At 51.6% G+C, this 11,010-nt stretch overlaps 4 protein-coding genes across 4 annotated transcripts; 2 read left to right on the forward strand and 2 right to left on the reverse strand.

Annotated features, from left to right (window-relative positions):
• Positions 1-369: 369 nt before the first annotated feature.
• J3458_000303 (uncharacterized protein) lies at positions 370-3,495 on the reverse strand (the record flags this gene model as incomplete). Its single annotated transcript, XM_007811500.2, has 2 exons — positions 370-1,252; positions 1,469-3,495. 2 exons carry the CDS (start codon positions 3,493-3,495, stop codon positions 370-372), a joined length of 2,910 nt encoding a protein of 969 aa, XP_007809691.2.
• Positions 3,496-5,816: 2,321 nt separating this feature from the next.
• On the reverse strand, positions 5,817-6,152 carry J3458_000304 (uncharacterized protein; the record flags this gene model as incomplete). Its single annotated transcript, XM_007811501.2, has 1 exon — positions 5,817-6,152. The coding sequence occupies one exon, from the start codon at positions 6,150-6,152 to the stop codon at positions 5,817-5,819; it is 336 nt and encodes a 111-aa protein (XP_007809692.2).
• Positions 6,153-7,607: 1,455 nt separating this feature from the next.
• Positions 7,608-8,039, forward strand: J3458_000305 (uncharacterized protein; the record flags this gene model as incomplete). Its single annotated transcript, XM_066116057.1, has 1 exon — positions 7,608-8,039. One exon carries the CDS (start codon positions 7,608-7,610, stop codon positions 8,037-8,039), a length of 432 nt encoding a protein of 143 aa, XP_065977938.1.
• Positions 8,040-9,269: 1,230 nt separating this feature from the next.
• J3458_000306 (uncharacterized protein) lies at positions 9,270-10,622 on the forward strand (the record flags this gene model as incomplete). Its single annotated transcript, XM_007811502.2, has 3 exons — positions 9,270-9,293; positions 9,366-9,596; positions 9,693-10,622. The coding sequence occupies 3 exons, from the start codon at positions 9,270-9,272 to the stop codon at positions 10,620-10,622; spliced, it is 1,185 nt and encodes a 394-aa protein (XP_007809693.2).
• Positions 10,623-11,010: the final 388 nt, after the last annotated feature.

Below are 11,010 nucleotides of genomic sequence, written 5' to 3' on the forward strand. Positions count from 1 at the left end.
GCATGGCTCTGCGCAACAGAATAACATAGAAGATGCATTCTGCTCGCCCCTTTGTGCATGACGTTCCTGATCTACTTCACGAGCGATAATACATCACGTCAATCAATGATGGAAAGCTTTACTTGAATTTCGTCACTCCGTACATCCTCAGTTTGGTGTAATGCGTACACAATTTCTATTAACCGGTCAACTAACCCGTCTTTCAACTTAAACATCGCTACCGCCCCTGTTACTTTTGTCATTGATTCGCGAATCTCATCAAGTATAGTCATATCTTCATGGCCTCGGGCGTTATTGTTCTTGGCAAAAAAAAAAAAAAAAACAGTTCCTTCATACGTATCGTGCTTCAGCTCACATTACAGGCAAAGTTCACTGCCTCAAGGCCTGCACCATGCGCTGCACCATCTGTCGGGTATCTTTCTCCAACTGCTCCTCAGGCTCTCCCAGGACCTTCTCAAAGATGCCGACTAGCTGGGGTGTCAACTGCTGCACAGTAGGGTTGGATTGTTCGTACAGCTTATAGATGCATTGGAAGATGGGTTCGTTCTCCTCATAATCTTCAGTTAAAGGGAGGACTTGGACAATGGTGGGCAAGGCCTGCGCCACGAATCCGTTGCCGGGGTGCTTCATCATCATGCGGCACAGGCAGCCGGCGACGTTGTCGGTGATGCGCATCTCGTGCACGGACAGCATGGGCTCAAGTTTTTCGTAGAGTTGGGGATAGAGAGGGATGGTCTTGCCGGTGTCGTTTGAATTGAGGATGAGGAGACCAAGGGCATACGCGGCGTTGGACTTGGTCAGCTGGTCGTGGTCTGACAGGCGGCGGACCAGAGCTTGGGTCAGAGACTCGGTGAACTCAGTGATGGCCTCGCCAGAGTACTTAGCGACCTCGGCAATGGTGCCAACAGCGGTTGCTCGGTGCACATCCTCAGTCGAGCTGACTAGCTTGAGAACAGGCTTCTCAAAGATCTTCCATAGTTCGCCGAACTGGGTTCCCAGAGCGGCGGCCAGACCAGAGACAACATCCAACGCGGTGTCGACGACCAGCCAGTCATACTCAGAGGAGCCGGCATCAATCTCTTGCTCCTCGTCCTCAGCACCGAGATCTTGCTGGCAAGGGTGTGAGCGTGTGACGATGGAGCCAACGACGGAGACGACCTCCTGGAGCATCTCGGGCTTGACAACGAGAACGGCAGGGCCGCAAGCCTTCAAAGTGGCAGCGATGTTTCGGTTGATCTCGGTGATTACGGATCTATTATCTTGCTGTTAGCCTCTAGTGTGGCAACAGATGGCAAGGATAAAGAAGGATTATGCAGATAATTATTTCCAAATCAGTAGTAGATTAAACGCTTTCTCAGCACCCGCAATTTTGCGTCTGAGTGAGCTGGGTATAACGCAAGGTATTCATCATTTTGGAAGGGATAGATAGAAGCCACAAAACAAAACACAAAATGCAGTGAATACGTACCGGTCGCTGTCGCTGGTCCAGATGTCCATGGTAGCCTTATGCAGAGCCTCGCCAATCTTGGCAATAGACGCGGGAGGAGCAGGGGTAGGAGGCATACCAGGCTGCCATTTAGAGCCAGAGCTCTCTTCCCAGACTTGGAATACCCGGCTATAAATGCGCCAAAGGGTGGAGATGGCGTTTTTGCGGCATCCCTCGTAGGTGTGGTCGGCAAAGGGAATGATCTGCTCGATCGACTTCTCGACGTAGCTCTCCAGGTGGTTTGTGTTGCAAGAGTTCGAAATCACGTCGCCAAGGGTATCAATAGCGATCTCCTGCTCGAGGGCAACAGCAGTGACGGCACCGAAATCCTCTAGACCAGCAAGGTCATCCATATCCTCCCAATCGTCCTCACCGCCGGTGGCGATGATGTGATCTTCCTCAGAGCTAGGAGCCTTGACCTTAACACGCTTACCACCGATAATGGCACCCTCAGCTAGCTGGCCAGGGTCAACCCCGGGCAAGTCAATCTCCTCTTCCTCGAGCTCGAGAGAAGCAAAAAGGCCCTTGAAGACACCCTCGAGGAAGTGATCGAAATCGGTACCGTAGACCTTGGACAGATTCGACCACAGAATAAAGCTGGTCTCCTTCAGGCGAGGGTTATCGAGGTGTAGAGCCTCCTCGCTTGCCTTCATCAAGTCCACAACATATGGTTGGAAAGCCTGAGGGCCGACAGCAATGGCAATTCGCCCTAAACTGTCACATGTGGCACTGCGGAGGTCCATGGCCTCATCGGACTCCTTGAGCATGACGAAGCGTCCGAGGGCCTTCATAGCGCCCTCGAAGAAAGGTTGGAACTCCTTGTCCATTGAAGAGGCAATAGCTCCAACAGCAGAGGCAGCAGCAGCCTTGACGCCATAGTCCTCATGGTCGAGAAGCTTGATCATGGGTCCAATAAGATTAGGACCATACTGGGCCATGATCTTAGTGTCAATGCCATCGCCGAAAGTGTCGAGAGCACCACAGGCGCAACGAACAATGCTGATGTTCTTCTTATCGGTAGTGCCCTGCGAAGCGGACTCGAGATTCTTCAAGACGGCAGAAATAATTTGCTCATGGTGTGAAGACATCTCATCAGCCATCTCCTCAGCCAAATGGATGAGACCAACGAGGGCAGCATGTCGGACACGGATATCCGAATCGCACAACAAGTTGATCACTGTGGGCAGAAGAGGCTGAAGTTGAGTGGATATGAATTCAGGTGCACCCTCAGCAGCGTTTCCAAGAGAGAGCATGGCAGACATACGGTAGCCCGACTCTGAGTGAGCAGCATAAGCGGGGAACTGGTCAAGCATAGGCACAGCGACCAGGCGAGGGGGCAGTTCGCTAGCCAGAGTGTTGACTAGGCTAATGGCGGTGCGAGCAGGAGTCATGTCCTCATCTTCATCGTCATCATCGAGCTCGGTGATGATCTGCATAGCCTTGATCATGAGCTCGGCAGCAATCTCTCTCATGCCCTGGATCTTCATTCGACGATACCGGACACACTGGATGAGCAGACTAAGGGCCTGGGTACGAGCGTCATCCTCTGCGTTTGTGTTGGCGCTGAGGTTGATCATGAACTGGAGGAGGTCCCGAAGGTGGGCGGCCAGGAAGCTGGGGTCACAGGCCAAGTAAGAGTGGAAGATCTCGAAGATGGTCTGGTAGCTCTCCTCATCTTCAGCCTCAACAGCAGCCTTCAGAATGTTGACAATGTTGGGGATGAAGCCTTGAACAGCCTTGAGCGACTGAGGGTCTTCCTCAGGGTCAATATTCATCAGTATGGCACCAATAGCCTGGACGATGTTGATGCGAACCTCCTTGCTCTCGGGATCCTCAATGCGGGACTGGAAGAGCTGGAGGAGCTGATGGGTGTGCTCTTCGAAGTGCTGGGGATTCTCCTCCAACATGGAGAAGAGGATGAAAGAGCCCACCTCTCTTGACTGAACATTGTCGCTGTTGTTGAGAGGCAGGAGCTGCTTGAGGAACTCCTCAGCATCGCCATTCTCCATGTCAAGACCGACAATGCCGGCAACGAGACGGGAGAGGGCGTGGCGAGTAGTGGCAGAGGTCTCCTTCAGAGCGCCCTCAAGCAGGTGAGAACGTGCCAAAGGCTTCTTGTCCTGAGCAGTGCTGTCCCAATGTCTAGGGGCTAGTCGCAGGGCCTGCACGGCGGCAAGCTGTCGGACGGTACCATCTTCATGGGTGAGGGCAATCTCGATGAGCAAGATGAGCGACTCTGGCTTGGAGTAGTAGTTCTTTTGGAGATCGGCTGTGGCGGCCTTGACCTGTTCCGTGTTGGCTGTTGAGAGCATGTGTTAGCAAACTGTCGGCTTTGAAGCATCTGTTTGTACTGCGTTAAAACGAAGCCTCGGAGAAAACGAGCGGGGCATCGAGGATGAATGAAGCTCGTTGATTCACGACGCGTCCAGGTCGAGCGAAACTGGGAATATGATGAAAGGGACAAGGGGGGGAGAGTGATTGATCCAAGACCACAGCTGAGGGCTGGTGGAATAGAACAGCAGCACGGAGGCACTTACGAACTTGACTGGCCTGCAGTAACTGAGCAAGCTGATCCTTATTCATCTTTGCCGCTTCGCTATGCAACGCTCTTCGACAAAGTATGAAAAGAACAGAAAAGATGGCAGGTGAGGAGACGGTGAAGAAAAAAAAGTGTGGTCTGCCCCTCGAAATTATATCGCGGCAGAAAAAAAAATTATTATGGTAGCCACCAGGCGACGCCAGCCAAGGGACCTCTGGGCCCCGCTTCGATGAGGGGCAAAGGCCCAGTGCCTCCTAACCCAAGGCCAGGCAGGCAACGTGCAGATTGCGGCCTGGCGGATCATCTGGGCAGTTGACAGTTGCAACATTTTCATCAACATTGAAGCCTAGCAATCTCCAGTGGGCATCCGATGTAGATGTGGAAACATTGTCGCTCTCTCCCAGATTGGCCGCTGCCGTTGGTCTTCCATGTCTAGGGTCTCAGAGCGGGCTATGTCGTTCAAATGTCTGGACGCGGCCTGGCCATGCCTATTATCTCGAGGCATGATACAAGTACAACCTGGCCACAAGTCTCGCAACCTCGTTGCCGTGGCGAGAACATACATATCTTGCAGACATGGCCAACATCGCTGTGACCAACCCTGGACGCCACCCTGCTGATGGACTCTTGGTTGTATTGTAGTTTTGGAGGTGACACCGTATCTGGCGGCATAAATGGTGTATTGGGATTGGCGTCAGAGCCACCAAACATCGAATGAGAATGGCAGAGATTTCGCTGGGGTGTGCTTCTCTGCCTTAAATACTACTTACTACTCCGTACTTCCTGAAATCCCTGGCTGTCCCGGGTCCGGGGGTTTCCCAGCCACCTCCAACGAAGCGCTCGTGACAGGGAGGGCAGGGACCAGGGCCAGCCAACGCGTATCCGAAAACGCGTCAAAATTTTCGCTTTACAAAGAACCATTTCATACTCCATCCAAGTGACAGGGAGAAGCAAAGTGGTCCTTGTTTGATTTGGGGTGCCGAGTACTCCGTACTCTGGATTCTCTCTACAAGAGCCTCATGCTTGTCGTAAAGAACGGAGAAGATATAGTTGAGCAACATCAAGCGGTATAGGTTACGTTGGTATAATTCACTGCCGGCGAATCAAGTATGTAGATGCCGACGTTTATTGGTATTCATATAAGATCTTGGTTCTTTTTGGATCAGCTCTACCACAGAACTCAGTTCCGTTTACATGCTACACACAATTCTGTTGGCACCAGCACGAGAAACTAGGATCGATGAACTCCCCAAGGCCAAGGTTTCCAAACGAACTATTTGTAAAGTCTGCTAATATTCGATTCGTCTTGTTGTCCAACCTGTGTGCCATTCCGCAATCCGGCTACTATGCCTGATCAAATAATTTTGTACGGGGTAGAATGATAGGTATGGTAGGATACCATTCGTGGCGATAGTATACTGCTGCCAACAAAAAATCAAATGCTGTTTGAGAAACGTCTAAATGACTGTATGCTGCGAACGCAGCGAGTGACATAGGACTCGACCTGCCGAGCCTGCCATGTCGTGGTATCTTGGGCAGTGCCGAACTCATCAGAGCCTGGCCCAGGAGCACATTCTGGCTGAAAGAATTACCTCCTATTCATGAATTGCCCATACCAAAAGTTCTAGGTATAAATAACAAGTTATTAGGCGGTAAAAGACGCTGCTTGTTACGTCTCAAAATTAGAATTGTGCCGGTGACTGCCTCCAAACACAATTGCGAAGCATAGTTCAAATTGGAATTAATGCTAGCCTCAGTGCAATGGCATGAATAGCCTGGGCCTAAGGCTGCCTAATCGGGTAGACAGATAATAGATCCCACTCTTAACATATCACAGTCTAAGCCCTCGTTTGCGCTCAAGATAGCGTCGACGCTGATTCCTCGTCCATTTGCAATGGCCCAGCAGGTATCATCTTGTTGGACTGTGTATGGCGAGGTGCCCGAGACACAGATCGATGGGGAAGTATCTTCACCAGATGCAGCGTAATGAAGGTACCAAAAAAGACCCAGAAGACACACGCCGATAATGACGCCAAAGTTAAGAAGTGGCATCAGCTCCGTCCGCCACGACCTGGGAGGCGAAATCTCATGAGGCATCAAGAAGGGCTTCGGTGTCGGCAGCATCATCCGGATGCCCGTGGCCAACGCGTGTTAGCTGTCCATACTGACAGCCTGGGGCACTCTCCCAGTAACTGCCGTCTGTGTCTTGGAAGGTGTAAACCTGAGTGTCGGCATCGTAACCAACCCGACGCATGCCCTCGGGAAGTCGTTCTTCATCGGTGTCGTAATGCGAAAACCGAGACATGATGGAAAATAGAGAGCACTATCCGAGAGACTAGTGATGTATTTAATTGATCCAAGGGTTGAGTTCAACTTCAGAATGGAGGAGCAGAATCGAGAAAAGTCAAGACGGCAATTGGCCCATCAGGCATCCAGACCGTCCGAAGTGTTGGAACTTGAAACAGGAAGTACGTCAGCGTCCTGGGGACTATTACTAAGGTCACTGGTGCCGCTGGTTCATTGGCCACCATGTGCACTGTGGCCTCACACTGGGCAAACCGCGGGCATCATCGGCAATTTTGACACTAGAGGCAGGCGCAACCCCAGCGTATCTGTCTCCTGCCGAAGGGTCAACGGTACCTACAATGTGGTTCCACTAGACGTAGGTAGGTTTTTCACGACCACAAATGTAAACATTTGAAATATCACGCGATTTCTCGCAAATGCGATATACCGACTCCAGTCTACGTTAACCGTCGCGCTCCGCCCACACTTTGCTCATGTCTATTATTTCATACTTTTGGCTGGCATTTATCCTGCCCCCACTAGCAATCTTCACCGCTTCGTGCTGACGTCTGACTTCAATGTTGTTGGCCAACACGATGCCAGCCATAACATCAACCATGGCTGCGCCTTGCAAATGTTCTAATCAGGAAGCCATGGTTCTCAATTGTGGTGCAAGTTAGATTCACAAACTACTGACCATTCACCCTGACGCACGCGGTCACCATACTGCGTTCATCAACTCTTCCCTATTAACAACATGCCACGTCTCTACCACACAAAGTCTCGAACAGGATGTGCTCGCTATCGGGCACGAAGGGTTAATGTAAGTATATCCACCCACACAACCGTACTGCTAATATACATATTGACGCTGATCAGTGCGATGGCTCTCCACCGGCCAGAATGCTAGAGGTCCTGGTCCTGAGAATCTTGACATGCTAGCGGAAGAGAGTCGCGATCGGCGTTATAGAGAAATACGATTGCTGCACTACTTTACCGTAGAAGTAACCACTACGATACCAGGATATTTTTTTCCCCAAATCAAGAAGATTTGGACCGTGGATGTGCCGTCCATAGCCATGGAATAAGAGCCTCTGCTCAACGCCATCATCTCTTTGTCCATTCTGCACATTTCATACATGGATATAACCAGAGGCATCTGGAAACCGGAACAACTTGAGTGTCAAGGAGCACAATATCTTGAAGCGACGCTCCAACAGCATCGCAATGCCATCGGCTCTCTAGAGAGGGGAATTGCTGACCCTGCAAGCTTCACGTCTGTAATCCTTTCACTCCATGCGCTTGCAAGTTTATCAGGGCGAACATTCGAGCCCTACCATGCGCCCACACAGAGGTTGCAAATATGCGATGAACATGTATAAAGTCAGCATCCCATTTGTTCGCGATGACCCGACAGCGAAGATTAATATGGTCGCTGGGTCGTCTGCCGCGTTCGTCGAGCCCTCAGTTCTTTTCTGTGGGGCAAATAGGAACCGATTCCCATACTTGTTCTTTTCACAACCCGGAGACGATGATACTGGAGAAGATCAAGAGGCTTACTCAAGTACCGCCTGCTTGATTGGAGCTTTGTTGGCGGCCCAAGAAATATGTGAGCATGCTGCGACTACATGGCGAAAAATCATGATGTTTCCTATTCTCTTTCAAAACCTCGACGGGAGGTTCTCGCTATTGCAGAATATCTGGGACCAGATTGGCAATATCAAATGACATGGTCGATTATAGCTATTCGGCAATCAAATCCCCCACATGCTCTTGTCGCATTGATTCAATGACACGCCGTCGCGAACGTCGGGAATAAGAGAATACAAATGAGGGTCATAACGAGACAACCAGCACAGCACCAAAGGACGTGTGAATGCTGACAACAATTTACGGCTCGGCAATTGTCAAGATATTCTGAAAGAAGAAATACTTAGCAAAGGATTTGCGATGAAATACACACCTTTACAGATTGTGGTTCTCGAACGAAAGACTTGGTCATCCGCCTTGTGTATCAGACACCTATCAAATATCGATTTCGGGCTCGGTCTCGTCCAGGGTCTGCTTTTTCAAGACTGAAGCAGACGGCACACGCTTCATGTCTCAGGATGGCAACTTCGTATCAGCTTGCAGGCAACATTGGAGATCAATATATCTATGAAGAGATTGACTCGTTGAGACGGAATCAAGGACCCGTCAGAGCTTACGCATCTCCACCGTCAGATCCATGATTTGAGTATAAGTTGCGTCTGACTCTTTGATGATGAGATGAGAGGTTTTAGGGGCGTTCATATAATGAGGAAAACTCTTGGATATGATTACATTTATGGTTTAATTCCTGTGAGTAGCTTCCCCTTGGTTTTCCCTATCAACGTGTCTATTCGCTGCGATTAGCAGTATATGTCGGCGTTGAAGTGTGAATATTGTCCGGACTCCGGATTCTGGGATTCCCCACTTTCAACAGGCAAACGCAGGGAGGGTTTTACGATGTGGTTTCCGTCCCTGTCGGTAAAATGGTAAGTTATATACTCGGCATAAGTTAATGCTGGTCGGAGTCGAATAGTTTGAGTTGTCTGAGTCTCTGTGAGACACGATCGAGCCGTCCGACGGATCAATTTGCAGGCCTGTACAAGGCACGGTGCAGCCAGCAATGAGGCAGCTGGGCATCCCTTCCCTCTAGAAGTCATCATATTGTCTGGTATCATACATGTCGCGCCTTCGAGTTTAACACAGCACAGCCGCACTTGGACATGTACGTTGTTGATTGCAACCGCGGCTGATTATCTGGCCGTGTTTCGTGTAGTATTCGGCAGATTCCACCTTTGCATTGGGTGTCGCCAGCTTGGCCATGTATTGCGTGGCTTCCACTTGCACCTCTTTTCCACTACACAAACGCCGCTCATCCATTCTCACCATCTCCCATCTCAATTGCCAGCCAACCTCGCAGTCGCGGTCGCCATGCCCAACTCGAGATCCATCTGGGTAAGCCCGGTCCACGCCATCGTTTCCCATTGCAAAAATAAAATAAAACACAATTGACGCCAAGAAAACCAGACCGTCCTGCTGACGGCGGCGCTGTCGTCGCTCCTGTATTTCCGTGGCCGGGAGCTACTCATGGTGTATACCAACGCTCCGGGTCGCCTGGCAGAGATTAATACCTTTGCACGCCACGAGATTAAGTTTGTCGACCGGGTGAGAAGCTGTGAGGATATGCTCGTGCTGGAGAGTAGCGGCGTGGCTCTCTTGGCCTGCGATGCTGGACGAGAGCGCTGGAACACGGTCATGGTATGTCGTCCTGCCATACCATAACAAACGCATCCTCACTTTTGCCTGACTTTTGCTTCGCTCCCTCCGCCCAACCCTAACTCGAATCAACCCTAGGGCGTTTTTCTCCCCGATCCAGTCAGTGCCAATATCTATGTCTACGATTACAAAGATGCCTCTGCGCCCGACGCCAGCTCTCTCAGACGCGTCGACATGGTCGACTTTGCCGGCGAGGCCGATTTCCACACCCTAGGCATGGCATACGACGAGCAAACATCCACCTTGTTCGTTGCCAACCACGCCAAGGCCGGTCCCAGCATCGAAATCTTCAACCTCGACCTGGATCAGCTCGTGGCCTCGCACGCCGGAACCATCCAGCACCCGCTCATCCACGGCCCCAACTCCATCGCCCTCGTCGGCAGCCGAGAGCTCTACGTGTCCAACGACCACTACTTCCTGGCGAAGCAGTCGACGCTCCTGGCACGTACAGAGCTCGTTCTCGGCCTTCCCCTTGGCACCGTCGTGCACCTCAAGCTGTCCGCCGATAAGCCCGCCGACGTGGAAGAGGCCAGCGTCGTCGCGCGCGCTGCCTTTGCAAACGGCGTCGAGATGCTCAACAGCACCACCGTCGCCGTGGCATCAACCAGCCGGAGCGCCGTGTACCTTTACGACCGTCGCCGGGACGGCTCTCTCTCGTACAGGTCGTCTATTCAGGTGCCCTTTTTGCCGGATAACTTGTCCGTCCACGGGGGCAAGCTCATCATCGCTGGCCACCCCCACTTCCCCTCGCTGACCAAGTTTACCATGACCCGGCATGTCTGCAACGACGCCGCCGAGCTGGCAAAGGCAGACGACGCCATGAAGGCGTACTGTGAGCACGGCAAGGGGACGTCCTGGGTTGCCGAGTGGACTGAGGCCAATGGACTGAAGAGTCTGTACGCCGGCACGGAATATCCCACTAGTGCCACTGCGGCCAGGGATTCGAAGCGCGGCGTGGGCATTATTTCGGGTCTGTATGCCAAGGGGATTCTGGTTTGGAGGGATTAAAACCATGGCTGCTACCGCGAGCGAGAATCCAGCTAGAACCAGCCCCTGGACAGGCAAAATGTTGTTGTCATGTGTCTCCTCGTTCTTCCTGGAGACCGTGAAGCTGTTTTTGAGACCAAGCCCATGTATTAAACAAAACTACACGTCAACCTATTTTACTCCGTTAAACAAAACGCCTGATCATCATCAGTCTCATACTCGGCCTCGAACTTCTCACAACCCCATTCCTCAATGCCCAAACCTCCGTGTCTCTCGGCCATGTGATCGTATATATCCATCGGCGAGTGAGCCTCTCCGCAGGCCCAACACCAATGCTCTCCGCACCAGCACGTCATATGATGGCACCCAGACACCTTCTCCGTCAAGATGCCACAGCCACGACAAATCT

Source organism: Metarhizium acridum (genome assembly GCF_019434415.1).
Source record: "Metarhizium acridum strain ARSEF 324 chromosome Unknown scaffold_1, whole genome shotgun sequence".
Classification (NCBI taxonomy): domain Eukaryota; kingdom Fungi; phylum Ascomycota; class Sordariomycetes; order Hypocreales; family Clavicipitaceae; genus Metarhizium; species Metarhizium acridum.